The sequence below is a fragment of the Urocitellus parryii genome, chromosome 1 (assembly GCF_045843805.1).
Source record: "Urocitellus parryii isolate mUroPar1 chromosome 1, mUroPar1.hap1, whole genome shotgun sequence".
NCBI classification, from domain to species: Eukaryota; Metazoa; Chordata; class Mammalia; order Rodentia; family Sciuridae; genus Urocitellus; species Urocitellus parryii.
In genome coordinates this window covers 124366241-124391489 of record NC_135531.1, presented here as the reverse complement: position 1 = coordinate 124391489, position 25249 = coordinate 124366241, and the positions used below count along the sequence as shown (strand labels likewise).

Genomic DNA, 25249 nt, shown 5'->3' with positions numbered 1-25249 from the left:
TTAATCTTACAAATTCTCCATGTCCATAATTTCCTCTGACTCAAGATAACATTCCCCTGAATAATAACTCCTATTTCTTGAATTTTTACTCTGGGCTAGACCCTGAACTCTGAAGTTCACATGTATCACTCTTATTGAATTCTTAACCTTATGCAGGTTATGTGAGAGAACTGAGGTTCTGAGAGTTAAATAACTTGACCAAGGCCCATAGGTAGTAAATGACAGAGCCGGAATTTGAACCCAGGTCTGCCAAACCCCACAGGCAACTATTTGTTATTGTACAGGGCAGGCTCTATCCCTATCTTATTACCTTTATTTTAGAGAGAAGCCAATTGAGATAGAGACAACTGTCAACTCAGAAGGCCAAAGCTAGGTATGAGTCAAGACCTCTCCTAATGCCCTTTCCATGTCACCTCTAGAGGAACAACAGCATTTGAACCCCTAAAAATATTACATAGAAGCTGGCACTGGAGGCTTCTAAATACCTAGTATTAGGAAGGAAGGAAGGAAGGAAGGAAGGAAGGAAGGAAGGAAGGAAGGAAGGAAGGAAGGAAGGAGAGAGAAAAAGAAAAAATGGTCTCTGTTCATCTAGCTTACCAGTCAGACCTAGCAAAAGACTGCTCTTGGGGAGAACTACAGAAGCACCACTGGACCTCAGGAGAGTCAAAAGTCAGGCCAAACATAGCAACAAGAAGGGGCTTCACACATACTGGTAGTACATTGCAGTCTGAGTCTTCCTGAGAATTCCTTCTTCTCCCAAATCTGCAACTGATGCCCTCTGCTGGTAAAAGTGTACATCTCTCCATAACAAAAATGAAACAATTTTACGCCAGTGGTTTAGGAAGGTTTAGGTGGGTAAAAAATTCATTTCCTTCTCATTCTACTGAAGAATGAGCATTAATTCTTTCTTATGACTTTTACACAGGTACATGCTAGTTTAAATCAACTGTCTTGATTCTCTTATCTACTGCCCTTGCCTTACTTCTCCAGTTCCTTCCTCTGGGTACAAAGAAAACAGGACTGTTTTACATAAGAAAGCAAAATAGAAATGACACATAGCCCCAAAGTCAATGTAGTGATGTGTATGTTGGTGAGGGTCAGATCTGCACATCTAGCAGGTACAGAGTAGGCGCATGCTTAAAATAAGGAAAAACCCATGTGCAAATATGCAAAAAAAAATTGATAAATCTCTACCTTCATACATGTTTATAATTCAGTCAAAAAGTTCTCACTGAATATCTCTTCTCTCTCTCTATGCTGCACCAGGAAGTCGCGACATAAATCCCATATGAATATAATGCCAAAGAACTATTTGAGAAAATTTCAGACATACATAATGGTGAAAAATAAGACTCAAGAGAAGTGCAAAAAAGGTACTAGGGGAACTCAGTAGGAGACAATTTTCAGTTTGGGGAAAAGAGGAAGAAGATATGAGGAATAGAACTAAAGCTGAGAACTTAATAAATTATTCTGTGGCTCTTTTTGGCCCAGTATTAGGGGACAAATCCAGAAACCCTCTACCAAGCTACACCACAAGCCCTATTTATTTATTTAAAATTTTGTTTTTAGTTGTAGGTGGACACAATACCTTTATTTATTTTTATGTGGCGCTGAGGATCAAATCCAGTACCTCACAAGTGCTAGGCAAGCGCTTTGCCACTGAGCTACAACCACAGACCTATTTATTTATTTTTATTTCAAGACAGGGTCTTGCTAAATTGCTCAAGCTGGCCTTGAACTCTATCCTTCTGCCTCAGCCTTCTAAGTCACTGTGATTACAGACGCATGCCACTGCACTTGGCTTTTCTGTGGCATTTTTAAAAGGGCATTTGTAATTCTAAATAATTGCAATTAGGTAATTTCAATTCCCCATGATATTATTTTAAATGTTTTTATTTTAAAGATGTAATTTTAAATCCCACTACTCTAATATATTTACATATTACATTAATATTAGGTTACAATTTTATCATAGTAAAATACATATTAAAACTTGCAATGTTAACCACTTTTAAACGTTCATGTTGTTGATTCAGTATCTTCATATTACTATATTAAGTATATTTACAATGTTGTACAACCATGCCACTTCCTATTCCCACTTCCACAACTACTTCATCATCCCAAGAAGCTGTATACTCATTCAACAGTAACTCCTTGTTGCCTCCTCCTGGGTCCTGCTAACCTCTATTCAACTGTTTTTTGTTTTTCCTTTTTTTTTTTTTTTTTTTTTGCAATACTGGAGATTGAACCCAGGGCCTCACTAATGCTAGACAAGCCCTCTACCTCCAAGCTACATCCCTAGCCTTATTCTATTTTCTATCTCTATGAATCTGCCTGTCTTAGCTATCTCATATGACTGCAATCTTTCACTAAATATTTGTCCTTTTGGTCTGCCTTAATTTGCTTAGTAAATCTTGTTTTAATGTTTATCCACATTATAACACATACCAGAACTTGATTCCTTCTTATGGCTGAATAATATTCCATTGTACATGCACACCATATTTTGTTTACCCATTCACCTGTTGATAGACATTAGGTTAGTATTTCACCTTCTCACAGAGCACAATTTAGATTTTACTATTTTCCAAATGTTTGACATTTATATGGTTTCCGACTTTTTGCAACATTATAATGATCATTTTTATGCAAGGACTTTTTTCCTCTCAATTGAATTGTTTTCTTAGGTTAAATTCCTAATAATAGAGTCCCAGAGCCAAAAAAAAACATAAATTCTTTAATTTTTAATTAAGTTTTTACTAAATAAATCTGTATTTTAGATGACCCTCCTGTTCAACACTCTTCCCACTCTGATAAGTTACTGTTGGCAATTTCAATAAATAAAGTACAAAATTTAATTTTACTAAAGTACAAAAACGTGACTAGAACCAATCAAAGGGAAGTTTTTAGAGAAAGGAATTAACAAAACAGAAATAGCTCAGAGGAACTCTCCACTAGACAGTTGGCAGATTTACGTGATAAGTTGCCCAAACAGCAATTTTTATCTATAACCTGATGTTTTCCAAAAATTTGGTTACAGTTAAAAAAAAAAAAAAAAGATACCTGTGTCAGGAATCCTTAAGATCACATGTTCAGAGATTTGTTAGGACTTACAGAACTCCACAATGCTAATTATTACACCCATAGCTAAAGTTTGTTACAGTGATACGAAAAGTGCACACAGTAGGACTTTATACGAAGTACCCAGATACCTCAAAAACTACTGCTTTCCTTCTCTTTCCTTAGCAACAGCCACCCTGAACAAGTTGTTTTTCTTCAGAGACCAGGGGCAATCCTGCCTCCCAATTTTTGCTCTCCTAATCCTTTACCTGGAATAATGTTCTTCTAAACATTTTTGTATCTATATCACTCCATTTCCTTCAATTCCTTGCTCTAATGCCGCTTTCTCAGAAAACTACCCATACCACCCATTTTAAATTGCACAATCCTCACAGCACATCCTGCCTTGCAGTACTCCCAACCCCTCAATTTTTTCCGTACCACTCATCTTTTATCATATAATTTATTGTTGTATTGTCTCTCCCCACTAAATATAAGCTCTATGAGGGCATGGATTTTTGTCTCTTTTGTTCTCTGCTGTATTATCACTGGAATCATCAAGCAAGAATAATAAATTTTACCAGATGGTAAAATTTACTGACACTGCATTTCAAAAATGGAGGGGAAACTCCTGACACATAGGGATAGTCAAAACCATGTCTTCTCCAAGTGTGGTGATATGTAGACGATCAAGTCATTAGAAAATACGGAGGGGATTAAACAAATTGCACTGAAGAGATAACAAATGATGATGCACTCGAATAGTTACTGAAGTTTTCATAAAAGGCACTACTTACAAGGGTGTCAGCACAGATTAAGGGACATCAACAAAATCTGGCAAACTATCTTAGGGTTAGGAAGCCTGATATAGCAATAGGAGATGGTGGTTATCACAAGCCAGAAAAGACCAGGAGCTATAAAAGATGGACAAGGGAACAGAACTGTGGACATCAACTATCTGTTGCTGAGGAATCGTATTTAGGGAAATGAAAAAACAAATATTTTGATCTCTCCTTCACTTACACTCCAAAAACCACCTGCTGGCAGTAATTTTGATTCAATTACTCCCCTCTCCCTTATGGGCATTTACCAAATACCCAATCATTTGCCAGTTATACTTTCATAATTTCCCTCAAATTCCTTTAGTCTATTTTTTTAAATAAACTTTTTTTTTCTTTATTTTTATGTGGTTCTGAGGAGGGAACCCAGTGCCTCACACATGCTAGGCAAGCATTCTAGTGCTGAGCCACAACCCCAGACCCTCTTTAGTCTATTTCTAATGCTAACTCTTTGTTCACATTCAAATTCTTTTTCCTCATTAACAGAAGTTGTCTTAATAGTTTTGCTACCTGAAACATCTCCCACTGACATTTATTTTACTGGGTGCTACTGGAATAATCTTACTGAATTAGTTTCACAATTACTGTAGCTCAAAAACCTTTAGTGACTTCCACTGCCCACCAAATAAAGTTCCAAATTCCTTAACCTTCTACTTGAGATCTCAGTAACATGATTCCAACTTACTTTTCCCTAATTAAATTTTCATAACTCTTTTTTTTTGAGAGAGAGAGAGAGAGAGAGAGAGAGAGAGAGGAAGAATTTTTTTTTAATATTTATTTTCTAGTTCTCGGCGGACACAACATCTTTGTTGGTATGTGGTGCTGAGGATCGAACCCGGGCCGCACGCATGCCAGGCGAGCGCGCTACCGCCTGAGCCACATCCCCAGCCCCAATTTTCATAACTCTTAACACATATTGCTAGTTATTTGGAATCCAATACATATTGCTAGTTATTTGTAAGCCAATATTTAGTGCTAAGAGTATGACCACAGATTACTGACAACTTGATTCACTATTATTTCACCAGTTAGGTGCCCCTGGAAAAACTTAACCTTTCTGAGATGAGCTCCCCAGCTACCTTCTCTGTGGAGGGCTACTGAATGGCTCCAACAAGAACATTTTAAATGTGTCTTCTATGGTGTGTAGCCCATAATAGGCGTACTTCTCTGTTCCATGTCTCTGCCTATTTGTTCTTACCTGAAGTGTCCTCTTTTCTCCTCTTGCCTCTCTATGAGACCAATAAGGCTAAACATTTTATCAACCACATGCTTTTCTTTATCCTTTTTCCTACCTAGAAGTCACCTCTCCCCAACATTCATATTCACTTTTACCTTCTGGATAGTAATAAATAATTATAGCTAACGAGATTCAGCTCTTTCCTACTTGAGTTAAAGTAGCAGAAGTTTAGGAAGCTCCCAACACTCCGTCAACAAGTGAGGGAAGTTTCAGTTACTAAGAATGCTACATGGACAACATATGTATACATCACAACTCTCTTCAAAATAGTTATTAATATCATTAACTGTGCAAATACTATATGATAGGGTGAGGGTGAAATAAAGGTGTATATTTTGCAAGTCTGTCTTATCTCCCTATCAGGGGGCATACTATTAACATTACTATTTACCAGAATCTAAGTAAGCCCTTTATGTGCATTCTTATAAGCCCTATAAGGCAGTTATTACCGGTAGTTTAGTCTCTTTTTTAATTTTTTTTAAGAGATAAGAAAATGAGGCACAGATCAATTTATACTAGATCAGAGCTGGAAAGTAACCAGGTCTGGAATGGAACCTTGTCTACTTCATGCCAAAATGTACATCCTTACAGACTATGAAATATTAAATCAGATGCTATAAGGCAAATCACATTTGCAACATAAGTACCAAAGACAAAAGGCACCTTTCATTTGGTATCAAACAACCAATGAAAGAGAGAAGAACATTAATTTTAATCAAGAGAATATATATTCAATGGCAATAACTTCTATTTGTTTGGAAAGTGTGAATAATCTTAAGACCACAATGCTGAAAAGGAAAAGTTGCATCATTTTATGATGAATTTCAACCACGATGTTACATTATATGAAGACAGCAACAAAGTTTGTCCCACTGCTATGCATCTGCAAATCATAAGTGTTCTGCACAAAGAAGGTGCTCAATAAACACCTGATGAAACTGATAGTGAACACTGGGAAATAAACATACTGTCTAAATGGCTCAAATTCACATTAGCCAATTTGAGAGCAGGAAGTGACACTTAATTTCAGGTAGTGTTTTGCTTGTTTATTTTTTAACTAAATCATACAAACTGGTGAAAGAATCAAAGGAGCTAAAGAAAGCCTTAGTAGAGAAGTTAAGACTTCTTAGCTGGGTGCAGTGGTACACGTCTGTATTCCCAGCAGCTTGGGAGACTGAGGCAGGAAGATCACAAGTTCAGGGTCAGCCTTGGCAATTAGCAAGACCCTGTCTCAACATAAAAGGAAAAATAATGGGGATTGAGAATATGGCTAAGAGATACAGTGTCACTGGTTCAATTCAAAGTAATTCAAAAAAAAAAAAAAGGAAAAGATAAAAAGGAAGAAAATGGGGCTGGGGATATAGTTCAGATGGCAAAATGCGTGCCTTGCAATGTACAAGGCCCTGGGTTCAAACCTAAGCCCCCCTCCCCCACCAAAAAAAAAGAAGAAAATGTCTAGCCTGGCACAGCATCTTCCAGAATCCTTTTCCTCTCTCAAGATTCAAATCAAGATTCAGGTGAGTTTTAAAAAATGGGTGAAAAAAGCTGAGAGACTCAATTGCCCTCTTTAGCCTTTCCAGTTTGAAATTTCTTTTTAAGTAACAGCTTTCAAATACCTTCTTTTTATAATCAATGTTTATCTTGTAGCATTTAAACTCTCACTTTCAGAGCATATGAAGTTCACTCAACAGCAGGTTCAATGTCAAAGACTAATTTTTCAAACCAGATCTGTGCCTCTTCATGGAATGAGCCATAAATTCTATTTCCACAGTAAAATCTTCCACACGTTACATTTAGTAAAGAGACTAAATTTAAGCCTAAGAACACTCACAATATGCTAACCTCAATTTGAGGCTAATAATCCATGCCCATTTATCACTTTTCAAACTACCGATCTCCCCCCCAAAATTACACAGTTAACTATTTTAAAATGAAATTTTGGATATACATAATCTTTCAATTATAGCAAATTGTCTCATCTTCATCAAAAACTGATTAAATCATTGCAAAAAAATTTATAAAATTACCTATTAAATCAAAATATGGAGAACATGTAAGAAAATTCAAGAACAGCAAACACACGGTGTAGCTTAATAAGTCTCCAAAAGTGACCCTCTTTATTAAGCTACAGCAATCCATAAGTTGCTCCAATTCACAACTTATGAATATTTTCGTAAGTAGCTCCAATTTGTGACTTATATAAATCTACAATGACTACCATTTCAAGATCTCAACTGACTTATATTTCTATCATTGAAAATACTTTCGGGGCTGGGGATGTGGCTCAAGCGGTAGTGCGCTCGCCTGGCATGCGTGCAGCCCGGGTTCCATCCTCAGCACCACATATAAACAAAGATGTTGTATCCGCCAAAAAATAAAAAATAAATATTAAAAAATTCTCTCTCTTAAAAAAAAAAAAAAAGAAAATACTTTAAAGTTCTGCTTCCCACACCAGTTTTGTTATTAATACTTGGGCAAAACTCAAAAAACAATCCATAAAACAGATGATATTCGTTTAAGATACTTGTGATGTATCAGGTCTTTGTGATGTAACAATCTAAGGGAGGAAAAAAAAAGGTTAAGAAAGCCAATACTTTGTCCTCTTCATTTGAGCATAAATCATGGAATGCCCTTTTCAAATGTCAAAACTAATCTAAATGCCTTCTCTGCATTCTACCTTTCCCCACACTGTCGCTACAGCTCAAGTATCTCTGACTAAAAAAAAATCCCACCAAACTAAACTATGGGTACTTTAAACAGGGTTTGGTCCTAATTAATATTCAGTAAATTTTGTTGAATGCATTTAATAATGAATCTAAGAGTTCCTCTTGAAGGTTGTTAATAAATACCAAATAGGACTAAAGAACAAAAGTTTCAAGTTGGAAAGGACCTAATCAATTATAAAATAGAGAAAATAAGTTGACTTACCAAGGTTACAAGCAAGATCTGAATCCACATTTCAACTAGAAATTCACATTTTGGTGTTGTCCACCTCTGATCCAGATGAAACCTCTCCCAGTATACCCTTTCCAGTCTGTTTGCTTTGCTCTCTCAAGAAAGCTTCATGAGAATATTTAATAAATCATTTAAAATTTAAATAAAGACAATTTCTGCACTGAAAACCCTCTATTAACACACCACTAGAATATCATGCCATAAATTTTGAGGATAAAATAGAAAAGAACAAATGGCATATGCCTACTTATAAAATAATCCCAAACCTCAATGTATAATCCCTTCAGAAAATAAGAGTACTAAGGCTTGTTTTTAATGGAAACACGTTATGTTCTTAAATTAAGTCTCAAAAAAATGAAAACAAAAATTTTGGGGGAAAATTATAACACAAAATTAAAATATTAAGACTGTAGGAGCTGGGGTTGTAGCTCAGTGGTTGAGCACTTGCCTCACATGCACGAGTCACTAGGTTCAATCCTCAGTGCCACATAAAAAAATAAATAAAAAGAAATAAAACTAGTGTCCATCCACAACTAAAAACAAAAATGTTAAAAAAAAAAAAAATCTTAAAAAAAAAGACTATAGACTACCCAAAATTTCTTGTGGGGCTCTCACAGATTTCCTGGATACCACTATAACAAATGAGTTTGGCCAAGGGTTTTTTTCTTCTTCGTTTTGTTCTAAAATGGTAATCCAAATACTGCAAAAGGAGCTTATAATTATAAGTGGAAGAAAAACCAGAATGTGCTTATCAATAAATCTCAATAAATCATGGTGTAGCTAGGCAACAGAAGACCACACAGGTATGATAAGAGTAATATGTACAGGTAAAGATGTCTTTGATGTAAAATATACATTTATGCATATGAATATTACATATATAAAATGATCCTAGTTTTGTTCTACAAGACTATATATATAAAAATTTCATGAAAATAAGCGCTATAAGAAAACAAACCAAATAAAGGTTATTTCTGGACACTGCAAGTTAAAAGCTAAGCTAAAAGATCTTATTCTCACAATCTTGAGTAAATTACCTAAGTTTTAAGTCTGTATATCAATCTGAGTTCATATACAATTGTGCAAAATACAAAAGGTTTCCTTCCTAGAATTACTGGGAACAAAAATAAGTGAAATGATGCATATAAAGTACTTACCACAGTGCAAGGCACATAGCAAACTTTCAATACTATTCTTCAAATAGTAACAAAATTTAAGTGATAAATGCAGACATCATATAGAGAAATTGAGAAATACTATGCAGGAAAACTACTAAAGAAAACAAAGGGGAAAATAGCAATACAATGGTTGTCATAGGTCACTAATACTGTATTATTATATATGATCTAGCTTTGAAATTTTTTCAGTAAAATTTTGAAAATTTGCAGTAAATTTAGTTGTTTACCAAGGCTTTTTAAAAGCCACAAATATGTACATTTTGTGTATACTAGGATTTGAAAAACACTGTATTGAGAAATGCTGATTCTCATTATCTAGCACATTTAACTTTAGTAGCTATTGCATCAACTAAGAAGTATACATTTGATGAGAAAGAACACAGCTGCAAGGCTAACCATCACCTCATGTTTTAAAATAGCAAGAAATGGAAGAAGCAAAGTCTACCAACAGAATATTCTAAGTTATAGCAGAAACTATGCTATGGAACATTATATAGACATTAATAGGTCTACTTGTCTTTATATGCAAGAATGTTTATGATATAAACAACAAAAATATTAACTTAGGTGCACACAAAAAGGATGTAGCTGGTTATACACCTAATAATGATTACCCAGGAAAGAGATTTGCTCGTATAGTAGGACTACTTGCTTTTTTAGTCTGTTTTACAAGCAGTTATTGAATTTTACTTTAAAAATATAGACCAGCTCTAAAAAGCAGTGAGGTTTCGGTGTTTTATGTTCCCTAGCAATACTGAAATATTTTCTGTGACTTGAAATGCAATCCAAATGTTATGCAATTTTTTAAATGACAAAAGTAAAAATTACATTTTTTAGGCCTTATGCACTTTCAAGGAATTATATCCCCAGCCCCTTCAAGGAACTTTTTACTTGGGAAAAATATACATAATGTTTTTTCATGAGACAACCACACATCTAAGTAACCTGCAAAAAGACACTAAGGAAAAAGCATTCCTGGTCTTCACTGCCCTGTTTCAAAAGGCCAAAATAGAATTGAGAGGAAATTTTTCCCAACGAGATCATACTGTAACAGTGATAAAATGGTTAGTATGAAAGAGACTTACTCTTATGGACAAATGTTGTCTTTGGGGGTAAAATCCATATATTGTCTAGATGCAGTTATGCTCAAACCAATCTAGAATCTAAAAACCCACTTACAACCAGCAAACACAAAAATCAAATTTAACTTAAAATGCAAATTTGAGAAGCTTAAACACACTTAAAAGGTAAATAAATAAACCTACAAACCAAACAACTGACACTATTACTTCTAGTCTTGGGAGAATCATAAATTCAAAATTCTCAAGCATCCTTAATCCTTTAACCTTGCTAAAAATAAAAATAACTGAATTGGGTTTAAATATGAAAGGTATATTCAAAGTCACTAAGTTACAGAAAGAAACAATTAGTGTACTCAAATTTGAGTTAGCTCTACAAACCTTAGCCATTTGTAAACTAAGACTTGAAATCATTACCATCTTTAAAAAGCCTTTACACTACTTTCAACATATTACTTCAGAATTTACACTAAAAAAAGTAACAAAAATATTTACATTAAGACAAAGAGATTCATTTTAAATTTATCTCCCAAATTAAATTTAAGGCACAAAAATTGTACTCAATATTGGCTATGTTCTGCACCACCTCCTACCATTGATTCTTGAATCTGATGTTGTGATTAGTTCCCATAAGGAAAAAAAAAAAAAAGTTGACCTACCCATTCACCCATCCAAAAAGCACATTCCAAAAACATCCACATAAAAACTCACAAATCAAACCCAAGAAAGAATAAATATCACTATGTTTTTTTCCTTCACTAGATGCCAGTCCAGGTTATAGAAATTTTTAAGGGTAGACATGATACCAAAATGTTAATATACCACAAACAGAATAGGTTGATTTTCTAATTAACAGGACATCTTTTTACATAATTCATTTGCCAACTTTTTATGTGTTACTCTGGGACTACAAGGTGATAATATGCTTATTAGACTAAAAAAACCTCCAAAAAATAAACTATTCCAACTGATCCAGAAGTAGGTCTTTCCACCAAAATTAAGTCAAGGAAAATGCTTAACAACAAACATTGAAAATTTTAAGCAAATCATTTTCTGAATCCTAGTGGTCCCAAATGAAGCTAGACCAAATTATCAAGCATAGCCTATGTGTAAAAAAAATAAAGCAGAAATCTAAGGAAACTGTATAACTATTTGACAGCAAAAGATTTCAATTTTTTTAACTTCTCTCAATGAACAAACACCTATCCCATTTGTCAGAGGTACATCTATATTTGTGCCAAGCATTAGCCATCCTTTGTCAAAGCAACTATCCAGAAGCCATAACCTAGACTACCAATCATCTCTTTAAAAGTAAAGCCCAACAATTTTAAAAATTTTGGCAAGTATTAGACCTTGGGAATTAGTGACAATAATTAAAAATGTGTGAACATTAAAATATTCTTATACTTAAAACCCAGTTTTCTCCTTTCCAGAAAGTTTCTTAGAATATAGCTTTGGGCTTCCAAATTCAAGATGAGTCCAATATTTTAAGCTAACATAAAATCAAGTTAAGTACACTAAATTAATAGTCACTCTGAACCCGCCCACCAGGTTATACATACTCTCACTCAATCATGTAAAGAATTGAATTCTTTATTTGTGATATCCATAAACGTTGCTATTCTAGATTTCTATCCAGGAAGGCAGTTTTCTCCTATTATGTTTTTTTTTTTTTATATATAAACAACAACTTGAATTCTAGCGCATGAAAGGGCTACAAATATACATTTGTTAACCAAGCAGAACACAGATATTTTGATTTACAACTTGCACCTAAGATACCAGTACACACAGCTGGTTCATTAGTTGTCATAGCAATTTGGAGCTTCTGCCCAAGCTATGTATAGCAGTTTACATTTTAAAATCTCATGTAAAATAAGGGCGACTGTGATAGGGACTCATAACTACATTTCTGTGAAGCCCAACTTAGTTACAAGTAAATATGTAACTTCCAAGTTTGCACAGATTTTTGACTGCAAACCTTCTAAATCTGATGCAATTGTCCTGAACAGATTTAACAAATTATTTTACAGCTATACTGTCATTCTGCCATTAGATGGTGCTACAAAGACTGGGAGAAGGATTTTCATGAAGACAACAGTTCAGTTATAGGAAAAAAACGTTTTTAAACCTACTCTGAAAATACAAAAATGCATTTAGTGAGGGTAAAATATAACCCTTATTTGTAACCATTCATTACAGACAAACCAATAAAAGGGATGAAACTAGGCCATCTGAAAAGTTTTAAACAGTTTATATGAATGAAAACACATGCTTAACACAAACTATTTCGTTTAGAACTACACAGTACATACTTTTAAGTAAATTCTCATAGAAAGTGACCAACCATGGCAAGATGATAAGCAAATCGCTTAGTACAAGAGATGGATGCACAGAAACTAAGATTTTTTAAAAGCTACATCCACCACTTTAAAAGTTTTGCCTGTAAGGGATAAAATTCAACAAGTCACTAGCAGGGCAACGGGAAAAGAATAAAAAAAACCCACAGGACCTTTTAAGTTTCTCAAAGTACACATCAAGAATTAACACGAAAAATCTCAACTAATATCCCTTAAAACGGTACGGAATGGATCCTAGAAAAAAAATGTTGGACATGTACGGTCAAACACAATGATTTATTAAAAATAAAACGTAAAAATGATTTTTTTACATATGCTTCCAAATTTCAGGCATGGGATCCAAGTAGGTTTCATAGAAAACGCTGTAGCCAGGTATCAAGTCCTTACAACAAAGTAAACTACCCCCTCCCGCCCCAACCCCCGCCCAGGTTTTGCTACAGAATCAGCAAGTTCACTCCCTCCCCCCCAAAAAAAAAACACAAATTAAAACAAGACATTTTGCTAGTATAAAAACGACCAAGGTCCAAGTAATAATAAAAAAATAGAGTCCATCAATGACTGTAACACAAAAATGTGTATGTGGGGCCGAGTCCATTCTCGCAGGGAGAGACAAGAGAGGTGGCAGGCAAACAGGGGAACACCCCCCAAGGGTTAGCAGCCTTAGAAGCGGCTCCCCCAAGGGCAAAAAGGAGAAGGCGGTGGGAGGGGGAAGGGACTTAGGAGTTGACCCCACCTGGGTTGTTGAAAAGAGCTACCCCTATAGCCACTCCCAGACATTTTCAATTTTTTAGAAGGAGCTGCCTCCATAGCCACCCCCACCGCCATAGCCGCCTCTGTAAGGTCCACTGTTACTGCGACCGCCCCAGCTGCTGCCTCCGCCTCCGCCGCTCTTCATCGGCCCGTAGGAGGACTGGTGCTGGCTGTAGCTGCCGAAGCCGCCGAAGCCGTTCCCGTAGTCGCTTCCCCCGTAGGACGACCCGCCTCCGCCGCCTCCGTAGGCGTTGTAGCCACCGCCGCCACCGCCGCCGTAACCTCCGTAGCTGTTGTAACCGCCGCCGCCGCCCTTGGACAGGCCGTTCTGGTCTCGCCCACCGCCGCGGCCCCGGCCGCCGCGACCACCGCGGGAAGAGCGAGAGCCGCCGCCTCCGCCGGCGTGGATATCCTCCTTGGGGACCGCCTTCTTCACCTCCACGCGGTGGCCCTGGATGGGGTGGAACTTGACCACCGCGGCCTTGTCAGCCGCGTCGTGGTTCTGAAAATACACGAAGCCGAAGCCGCGCTTCTTGCCCGACTGCTTGTCGGCAATGATCTCGGCCTTCTCCACTGTGCCGAACTGCGAGAAGTGCTCGATCAGGTCGCCCTCGGCCACGTCTCCCTTAAGGCCACCGACAAAGAGCTTCTTAACCTTGGCGTGGGCGCCGGGCCTCGCCGAATCCTCCCGGGACACCGCCCGCTTCAGCTCCACCGTGTTGCCGTCCACGGCGTGAGGCGAGGCGGCCATGGCGGCGTCGGCCTCCTCCACATTGGAGTAGGTCACGAAGCCGAAGCAACGGGAGCGCTTGGTCTGGGGGTTCACCACCACCACGCAGTCCGTCAGAGTCCCAAAGGCCTCAAAGTGGCCGCGCAGGCCCGACTCACTCGTCTGCACATTGAGGCCGCCGATGAACAGCTTACACAACTGGGAATTCTCCATCTCCACCGCTCGGGCCTTCCCCCCGCCCTGCGAGCTCCGGGGTTTCGCCGTCGCCGCCGTTATCGTTAGCGGAGGCCTCTTCACAGCTCGGGCCCAGCCGTTGCTGGAGCCGCCACCGACGGGGAAGGGAGGAAGGGAAGGGGAGGGAAGGAAGGAGAAGAGGAAGGGGGAGGGAAGGGGAGAGGTGCCGGCTAGAGGGCGAGCCGAGGAGACTGGAAGACAACCAAGGCCGCCGCTACCGCCACCTCCGCTCCCCAATCTGGGCACCACACAAAGAGGCCGCTGAAGGCGCGCGCACCCTCCCCGAGGCGTGCGTCACCAGCGACGTACGGTAGCCCAGGGCTGCCAGCCAATCCCCGCCTCGTTCTCCTTAATCCCGCCTACCGCGCCGCAGCGCCGCTCTCGATCACGGACTCCCCGCCCTCCGCGGTCTATTCAAGCCTTGGGCCTGGTGTGCTTCCACCGCTTTTCGTACCGCCCGGCTTTCATTCCCTGTAGTCCCAGTGTACCAGGACGAGGGACTCTTCCTGCGCTCTGCGCACCTCCGCGGTTCATTTCCTTCCAGCCTCGCGGCTGTTCCCACTGATTCTCCCCCTCCCCTTTCCTTATCCCCTCGCCCAACTCCGCAGTGGCGTTCGCGCCAGCCCCTTGAGAGACATGTCAGTTCAGCCAATCACCGCGATCCCCTTGCACCCACTTCCGTTTTCGGCGACCGCTGGACGGGCGCGCTCCCCGGTGCGCGCTTCCCCCGGCTCCCCCTGTGTGCAGAGCCTGCCTCTCACCCCCGCGCCTCCTCCCGCCTACGGCTTGACAGGGGAGGGAATGAGGGGCGCGCTGGGGGCCGTTCCCAACGGATACGGCCTGGGGCTCCACGCGCGGGCTTTTTGAAAACTTGACTGTTGGGGTTGGGGGCCTGTATCCACCCGCCGCGTCTGGGCCGGCCGGGTACACCTGGCGTCCCCGCCCCTCCTGTTCACACAAAGATGGAGGGCAGAGGCCTAGTCCAGAAAGGCGGTTATTAACCGTTTACAGTGGGCCTGACGCGTGGTTAATCTAAAATATTTGACACGTGGTCCTGTGCAAAGAGAGCCCGAGCCAGGGTGAGACAACAGGGCGCCAAAAGCACCTCAGACCTTAGGACCCCGACGAGGCGTGAAATCCCCACAAACTTCCTGCCATCCTTGAACCTTAGCTTGAAACCTACAGTTCCCCTTTGCACGGTCCAGCAGACATTTTCATTTTACCTCCATGAACCCTTTAAATGCTTTATTTAGTGCATCTATGCGCTGCTTCCTTTCAACTAAAATGCTAGCTTTTTTAAGCTGTGGTATCAGACCTAGGGAATTAAACAGAAGAATACTCTTTACAAAGATCACACACCCAGTTACTGCCTTAAGAATCCTCACTCAGGCAGGAAGGAATACAAAAGATAATCCATTAATTGAATTTTTGGGGTGTCAACAAAGATACACGGAAAGGGACTTAGCTATATGAAGTGTTATGTGACCAACAGCCTCCAAAGCCATGTGGAAAATATTGAAGAAGGGGAATTCATATCCTGAAATATTCAGGTATAATTAAGGGCAGAGGTGATGTTGCACTGAACCTCAGAGTCAAAGGCTAGATAAGATCTCCATAGGGAGTTCATCTAAGCAAAATTTGAAGGAAAACTTCAAGAGCAGGTGTTTTGGGGTATAAATTAGAAACAAGGTAGGTTGAGGGTCTTTGATATTTTCTGTCTTAAAACTTAGATTGAGGAATTTGAATGTTATGAATGTATAAATGGGCTTAAGGTTTAGGGGGAATCTGGCTCTACCACTTACTTTATGAACAATCAGTTGTGTGGCTTTGGGCAAGTTATTTAGTCTTTCAAAAAATATAACTCACTGGGCACAGATACTCAGGATATTTAGGCAGGATCTTTGGAACCCATGAGTTCAAGGCTGTCCTGGGCAACACAACCAGACCTTATCTCAAGGGGGAACAAAAAACGAGGGGAAAGAAAGAAAAGAAAAAGAAACAATTTTATTATCTTAAAATGGAACTAATGAAAGACCTCTTTCATGTGATAAAATTAAGTGAGATATTGTATGTAAGCATTACCCTAGTAAGTGCTTGTTAAAAGTTTGGATCCGGTTTGTCTCAGAAAAGTTCATGTGTTGAAAGCTTGGTCTCCATCAATGTTCAGAAGGGGGCTTTTGGGGAAGTGAGTGGATCATGAGGGCTCTAATATCATGGATGGATTAATCCCTGAAAGCTATATCTTGACCCCCAAGCCTTTTTTTTCCTTCTGCCTTGCCCTGTGGTCTAAAGCAATGGAACCAGCCAACCCACCCACCTGGATCTGAAACCTTAAACCAAAATAAATCTTTCCTCCTTTTAGGTTGTTTTTCTCAGGTACTTTGTCAACAGTGATAGAAAGTTAACATGGTGTGGAATTTATCCTGTGGGAGTATGGCAATAAACAATAGACAAAATTCTGTCTTCATGAAGCTTACATTCTAGCGGGGAGAAGCAGACAATAAATAAACAAGAATGCTGAATTGCATGCTAGATAATGATAGGTGCCATTGGAACAACTGAAAGAGGCAAGGATAGTAGGAAGCTATTAACTATTATTACACGCATACACACTCATATACAAGTCAAGTTTGTCGGAATTTCCTACTTGATTGATAACAAAGAAAGGAAAAAATAAAAGGATAACAGTGGAATCTGGAAGCATAAAATGCCAACATGATGGAATAAAATCCAAGAAATGGAACTCTGATTTCAGAGAGGTTGAGAGAGATGATGAAAATAGTCGTAATTGTGACTATAGCTCAGATGAGACATACTACCTTAAGAAATTTATTTTATCGTCATTCAAATGAAAGAGTGTAATATGAATTCCTGAAGTAATAAAGACTATAACTTATTTTTCTACCTAAATTAGAATTCCAAAAGTAACAGTTTTCTGCTGTATTGTTTTAAAATAATAGTCTACACCACCTAAGTGGGGATCCATTCATGGTTTATTCTTTATTGACTAAGAGCTCCATAGAGGTATGACTGGTATTGACCATATGTATAAAAGTGGCTAAAGATAATGGAGAAAACAAAACATATTTGGGAACATTAAGAAAGTCAGGATAGGGCTGGGCATGTGGCTCGGTGGTAGAGTACTCGCCTGCATGCGTGAGGCACTAGGTTTGATCCTCAGCACCGCTTAAAAATAAAATAAAGGTATTGTGTCCACCTATTAAAAAAAATACCTATTTGGAAAAAAAAAAAACCGAAAGTCAAGATAAATGTAATATGATTTAATTTTAAATTTCTTTTGGATAGGTAAAGACAGGGATAGTCTGTAAGGAATATAAACACTGCAATTGCAAAAAGGCAATCTTCTACCCTTCAGACCATTTAGTAGGAAAAACGTTTTTCTACTTTACTTTTTCTATCATTACCTAAGTTTGTTTACTTTGTTTCTTGGCTCTAACTTACTAATAGGTGCTTCAGCCTTCCAAAACAAACAAACAAAAAATTAAAAATATAACTGAAATATAGACATTTTATTCCTATCCATCCTGTAAACTTGATTATAAAAACCTAATTGGATGTGGTAGTTACACAACACTTAGAAGGGTCTATTTTGTTGAGAGCCACAGAGTCGGAATGGCCCCTGGCATTTTGCCAGAAGTAATGGTTGAAAGGCGAGCCATTAAGATGATACTGGATTGAAACAGGTTGTGTATTCAATTGTATATAGACCCCTGCTGTCCGCCTTGGGCACCGCTACCCTTGGGCACCGCTACTTTGGAGTTCACAGGGTTTCCTGGGGAGTTCGAGTTGGTTGGTGAAGTTCCGGTGTTGGGAGTTCTGGTTGGTGTGTGGTGTGCCTAGGAGGGCCGCGTTTGGGGAGTTTGGAAAATAAAGTTTGTTCCTGCTTGAGTGGCTTGTGATTTGTGCCCAGCCAGACTATGGCACTATTTTACTGTACCTAAATTATACCTAGAAAAAGAGAGAAAGAGAGAAAAAGTGAACTGAGAAAGAAAGGGAAAACTGTGGCCTTATATATTTCCAGAAAGCATTAACTCTGATTTTCTCATTTAATCAACTTTTTATTATACTCAAGGTTTGTTTTTGTAGTTGGTGTTCTGTTACAAACTAAATTATGTCCCCATACATACCCAAATTCATATATTAAAGACCTAACCACTAGTGCCTCCAAATGTAACTATAATTGAAAATAAGGTCTTTAGAGAGATAATTAAGTTAAAATGAGGCCATTAAGGCAGAGCTTTAATTCAATATGATTTATAGGAAAAGGAAGAAACTCTAGGGACACACATACACAAAGCAGGGACCATTTAAAAAGATAGCAAGAGGATGGCCATCTGTGAGCCAAAAGGAGAAAAATAACTCAGAAGACCCCAACCTTGCCAGCATTTGACTTTAACACTTATTCATTGGATTATGGTCCCCTCACTCTTCTCAAAGCCACTTGAGACTTTTTCACATTGTCTCACTCTGATGTTAACTCCTCTATCTTCCAGGGCAATGGACTGAATGTGTCACCTTAAGTTAGAAACTCTAATCCTCATGTGATGGTATTTGGGTGCAGAGACCTTGGGAGATAGTTAGATTAACAGAATGGAGCCCTTATGAATGGGATTAGTGCCCTTATAAGAAGCAGCCAGAAAGCTAGCCAACTCTCTTTCCACCATGTGAAGAATTAATGAGTAGTCAACAGACAACAAGCTGGAAAAAGTCCCTCACCAGAACCCAAAACTGGCTGGCACTCTGATCTTGAACTTCCAGTCTCCAGAACTGGGAGAAATAAATTTTTGCTATTTAAGCCTCCCAGTTTGCGGTATTTGTTAGAGTAGCCCAAACTAAGACACCAGGATAATTTATTTTAAATCCTGTTGATAAGAAACCTTAATCCTATCAATAATCTTAATTCACCCTTGTCATGTAATTATAACATAATTATAGGTCCCAGAGCTTTAAAAAGTGGATATTTTCCTACCTCAGAAGTGAACAAGAAAAGATGAGGTGGAAAGGTAAGTAAGGGATGAATCAAGAAAGATGGCTAGAGTGTGTGTGTGTGTGTATGGGTGTGTGTAGATACCATATCATACCATTTAATTTGAGTCTGTGTTTCTGGGCCATGGTCAGTCATATTTGTACCATCATCATAATAAATATATAATGAATAATAAATATATAATAAATATATATATATATATATATATATATCTTGTTAATGATTTCAGCTTTTAATCCTATAAAGAACATGGTGCCATTCGAGAGTTTTAAGGCGAAAGATAACAATTATATTTAGAAAGTTGTCCTGTAGGCAGCATGACTACTAGACAAAACTCTTTGGATATTGAACAAACTTGGTAGACACCTGTCCTCCATCAACCCTAAAGCTAAGAATGTGATAACATCTGAATCCTGTGAAAGATTTTCTTACCTTGTTAAACATTTGAATCTTGGAGATGAGCTATTTCTGCCTCTTTGTTATCAACTTAGCTTAAGGACCCCATCTACTTTCTTTTTTAAAAAATTTTTTTATTAGTTGCTTAAAACATTACAATGATCTTGACATATCATACATTTGATTCATTGCCACCTACTTTCTTTTGTGACTGCAAAAGCTCACTTAACTTCTTCTGTGGAAGAACCATGTTGTTCCATTGAACCTGAATCTGTTTCTTTGTTGTATTTGTCTCACCATGAACCATTGTCTTATGTCCTCAAAGCAGAGTTTCTATTTTCCTTGACAGATGGGAAGGATGAATTATTTAAGAGAGATTTAGGAGTAGGAATTTACTTGATATGATGATCAATTAATTTGAGTGGATAAATTTTCTTATTTTTGATAAGGTAGATCATGATTTATTCTCCAAAAGTGGGAGCAGGGAGAAGGCAGAGCAGATGGATTTTTTTGTTTAATAGCTATGATTATTTGGGGGAAACTAGTATATGAAAGGGGAGAGTAGAGATGTGGTCTACCCCTTCTAATTCGTAATAGAGCCCATGATTTTTAGTTGGGCACTTGGCTGCAAGGTTTAAAGACATTTCCCAACCCTTCTTGCAGCTAGTTGTAGTCACATATCTAAGTTATAGACAGACTGTAAGCAAAAGTATTAAGTGGAAGTTTCTAGGAAGCACTCTCCAAAGACAACTAACACATGTTTTTTTTCTAACTTCTTTGCAACTACCTCTATCTCTCTATTTTGCTGCTTACAATGTGGGTAGGATGACTGGTGCCCTAGTAACTCTCCTGCATGGAGAAGCTGAGAGTCACACCCTTTTGATGAAATAAGAAATGCAAGAAGGAGACTGGATCCCAGAATATCAAGGAACTGCTATATCAGCTGGATTGCCTAATCTTAGGCTTTTAGGTCAGAGAGGAATAAAATGTCTACCTTGCTTAAACCTCTAATCCTAATTGATAAAAGAGGATTTCTTTTCTCCATGTCTTGCTAAATTGCTGAGGCTATTCTTGAACCTGCAATTCTCTGTCCTCCCTCACTGAATAGCTGGGAATACAGGTGTGTGCCACCACACCCATGGATAAAAGAGGATTAGATGTCTACTTTTGTCTGGCAAATGTTCACTGGAACTTTAATGTTATTCAGTGCCTTGAGCTAAATATCACATATTATTGAATTCTCACAAGAATCTTGTGAGGTGTTTTTTAATACTGTGCTAATATTTCAGTTGAAAAATACTGAGCCTTTAAGACATTAAGTTACCCACAGTCTTCCATCTATTTGCTACCCTGCCTAATATCACACACAAAAAGGTTATGCTCAATCTGTTAAGCAGAAGAAATGCAATGGACTATAAGCAGGATATAGATTCATGATTACATTTTTCTGAATCTCTTCCTTCTTGACTTCAAAATTTATAAATCTTTTAAGAATTCAGTGAAGATATTGTCATTTTTATATCACTAATATACCTCATCTGAGCATAGCTTGTAGTGTAGTTGTACACTACATCATGTTTCAGTCAAGAATTGACCACAAATACAACAGCAATCCTGTAAGATTGTATCACCTAATGAGTTAGTTGGCTTTGCATGACTGTGACCACAATACTCAAGAACAAAGAGGAAAAGTTTATTTTGGCTCATGATTTCAGAAGTTTAGTCCATGGTGGGCTGATTTTATTGCTCTGGGTCCAAGGTGAAGCAGAAATCATGGAAGAAGGGCATGTTAGGGGAGCACTATTGAGTTTATGGCATCCAGGAAGCACAGAGAGAAATGGGAAGGAACTGTAGAAAAGATGAACCCTTCCAGGGCACACTCCTGGTGACCACCTGCTTTAGTCACGCCCTACCTGCCTACAGTTACCACTCAATTCATCCAACTTGGATGGACTGATTAGGTCATCTCTCTCTTAATCTAACACTTAGATAATTTTTACCTCTGAACATTCCTGCATAATACCAAGTGACATCATAGCTATCTTAGCTTGTATGAGCGCATTCTGATATTCACAACCACAAAATCACCTAATGATATGTTTCATAGAATGTATCCTTATGGTTAAATTATGCATAACTGTAGTTGCAAAATAGTAACTTTAGCAAAGAGAGAACTTACTATTTAACCTAAATTTGCATCTTCATATTTGAGGAATCTTCTAGTGAAGGAGGCACAGAGGAAAAATTAAAAGATGGAAGCACAAAAGATAGGGTCAGAAGGAGAAGAGAGAAGTTGAGCCCCACGCTCAAGAGAATAAAATCTAATGATAGAATCCTTAGATTTTATTTATTTATCTCAAAATGATTCAGGAACTACAATTGAAAAAATTTCACAAATGCACAAATTTGAACTAAATATATGTAATTTCTGTAGCTCCTAAAATTCCATTGAAATGACAGGTAAAGATTTTAGAGGGCATAAACCCTTGTGAGGGACTGAATTGTATCTCCTTATATTCACACATTGAAGTGCTAATCTCCAGCATGACTGTATTTTGGGGGTAGGGCTTTTAAAGAGGTAACTATATTTAAAACAAGTCATGGATGGGGTTGTACTCTGATAGGACTGGCATGTCCTTATAAGAGGAGAGACACCGGAGACCTGTTTCTGCACAGGCAAGAGAAGAGGCCATCTGAGGAAACAGGGAGAAAGTAGCCATCCAAAAACAAGAATAAGAAGTCTCACCAAAAATCAGCTCTGATGCCACCTTGATTTGGGGCTTCTAACCTCCAAAACTATGAGAAAATTCATTTATTTTAAGTTAGCCAGTCTGTGGTGTTTTGTTATGGCAGCCTGATAATACTAATATAATCCTTACGAACAAAAGAAGGGGGGAAAAGAACATGAACATATTTAGGGAAATCTGACAAGCAGATAACTAATCAAGATTAACAAAATAGCAGAGAAAACTGAAGTTTAGTTTACTTTGCAAAATCTCAAAAGAATTCAGAAATCGGTGGCATCATATCACTCTGAAAGTAAGTATAACTATGAGATTGAAAATAGGAAGGTTTCACAAAAGCACATAATTGAAACACTCAGATCCCCCAAATCCTCACATCTCCCCGGTTACAAGTATACATCAGTCTCTTGCCTCCCCTCGTAAATTAGAAACCCTACTCTCTAAAAAGGCCAAGTTAAAGCAACTCTGCTTATTATTTACCAGGAAAAGTAGGGGTTTGTCTTACTGCTAAGTGAGGAATAAGTGAAATCCTTACAATACCAAATATTGACATGTCTAGCACTGTTCCCCATTTTGTTGCCAGAATACTAGTAACCAGACTTAAAACTGCAAGAGATTGGAGGATTCCTCATGAGAAAATAACCAGACCAAGAGAAAAAAATTTCCGATATTCACAACTCAGTCACCCTTGACTTAAGTCTGATACTTACAGAGCCTCTAATCATCTTTTTTTAGTGGCTTATTGTTTAATATGAACAAACAGCTAAGGATTACCAGACACTAGAAGAAATCCTTTAATGTGAGACCAAAACCCATGAAGAGTAAATAGGAACTCAGAGGAAATAAAATCAATGTAAGAAGCAGCAGGGAAATTTTTTTTTAACCAGCAACAAAAACAACTGGGTTTTCAGTAAAATAAAAAGAAGACATAGAATCTCTGAAAAAAAGACAGGAGATTTAAAAATGGGAACATGGAGAGAATAACAAAGAACTCTTTGAAACTAAACAGGACAACAGAGATGAGACAACAACAATGACAACAACAACAACAAAAAACTTGAAATATAAGGCTAAGGAAATATCACAGAAAGCAAAACAAGGACAAACACATCCAAAGGGATGGAAAGACTTCATAAGACAATAACTTTTCATATAAAATATTCCCTCATTTTATCCCAGACCCACAATCCTCTTAATGTTTACTATAAATAAAGCTCTGAAATAATAGCTGCCACTTATTGAGTATCTACAATACATTAGTAACATTTTCACACACAGTCTATTATTTTACAATCTTCAACATGGTTCTGCAAACAGTGTTGTCCACAAAGAATCAAGGAGGAAAGTGAGGCTCAGAGAGCATCATGTGTCCTAGTTTCACAATCAATAAATAACAGCCAGATGTGAACTCAGTCTATTTCCAGACCCTAAATCTTTGTAGAGCTCTGCTACCTATCTGAGTACTACAACCCATAACTTAATAACACTTCCCATGATTTTGGCCTGAAAACAGCAAGAGCAGTGGGAGAAAGGAAGACTGGACCCTACTTTGCTACCAGATTTGTTTGGAAGATGAATAACCACATGAAATAGAGAGTGTGTTGTCCCATGAACAGAAGGGAACCTGGGACTGCTGCAAGAAAGACCAGGACCTAGTCTTGAGTCATTCAGAGTCAGAAAGGAGGTTTGAAGCTATGCAAAGCAAAGGCATATTCAGTTTCCTGAAATTGATTAAAAAAAAACATTTTTGCATTTTGCCTGTTTGCTTTCTTATTCCTTTGTCAATGATAATTGAACAGATTCTTATTCGTCAGGAGTTGTGATTTATTACAGACGTCCTCACATTAGAACTTAGGGAGGGGATAAATCCATGGGCTGGTTTCTATCCCACTGCACCTGCCCCACCTCCCATTCTTACATTGAGGTCATAACCCTAGTACCTCAGAATGTGACTCTATTTGGAGACAGAATTTTTTTTTTTGCACCGGAGATTGAACCCAGGGGGGCTTAGCCACATCCCCAGCCCTTTTAATGTTTTATTTTAAGACAGGATCTGGCTAAGTTGCTGTGGCCCTCACTAAGTTGCTGTGGCTGGCTTTGAACTCATCATCCTCCTGCCTCAGCCTCCAGAGCTGCTGGGATTACAGGTGTTTGCCACCGCACCCAGCAGGAGACAAGATCTTTAAAGAGGTAATATGAGTAAAATGAGTTTGTTAGGGTGGGGCCCAATCCAATATGGTTCATGTCCTCTTAAGAAGAGGAGATTCCGACTCAGATACAGAGGGAAGACTGCATGAAGACACAAGAAGACAGCCTTCTGCAAGCTGAAGAGAGATATCCCAGAGGGAACGAACCCTGCTGACACCTTGACTTCAAGACTTTTAATCTCCAGAATTGTGAGAAAACAAAATTCTGTTCTTGAAGCCACTTGGTTTTGTAAAAACACTATGTACTTTGTTGTGGCAGCACTATCAAACTGCTACATTCACCTAAAGAAGGTATCCACTTTCAAGGCTATCAGACCTTACTCAGGTACTTGCAAAGCTGTCCCTACACTTTGTCTAGATTTCTCCAAGGCCTGTTTGTCAGGGTATATCAGATTTATTTGTTTATTTATTTATTTAGGTATGGGGTTTGAACCCAGGGGTGCTAACCACTGAGCCACATCCCAGCCTC

General features: G+C 38.4%; 1 protein-coding gene across 1 annotated transcript; it reads right to left on the bottom strand.

The window, feature by feature from the left end:
• Positions 1 to 11964: 11964 nt before the first annotated feature.
• On the bottom strand, positions 11965 to 14492 carry Hnrnpa0 (heterogeneous nuclear ribonucleoprotein A0). Its single transcript, XM_026410691.2, has one exon. The coding sequence runs from the start codon at positions 14402 to 14404 to the stop codon at positions 13499 to 13501; it is 906 nt and encodes a 301-aa protein (XP_026266476.2). The 5' UTR covers positions 14405 to 14492; the 3' UTR covers positions 11965 to 13498.
• Between the last annotated feature and the right edge of the window lie 10757 nt (positions 14493 to 25249).

Excerpts from the sequence above, each read along its gene's own strand:
- Hnrnpa0 (XM_026410691.2), bottom strand. The coding sequence starts at position 14,404 with ATGGAGAATTCCCAGTTGTGTAAGCTGTTCATCGGCGGCCTCAATGTG.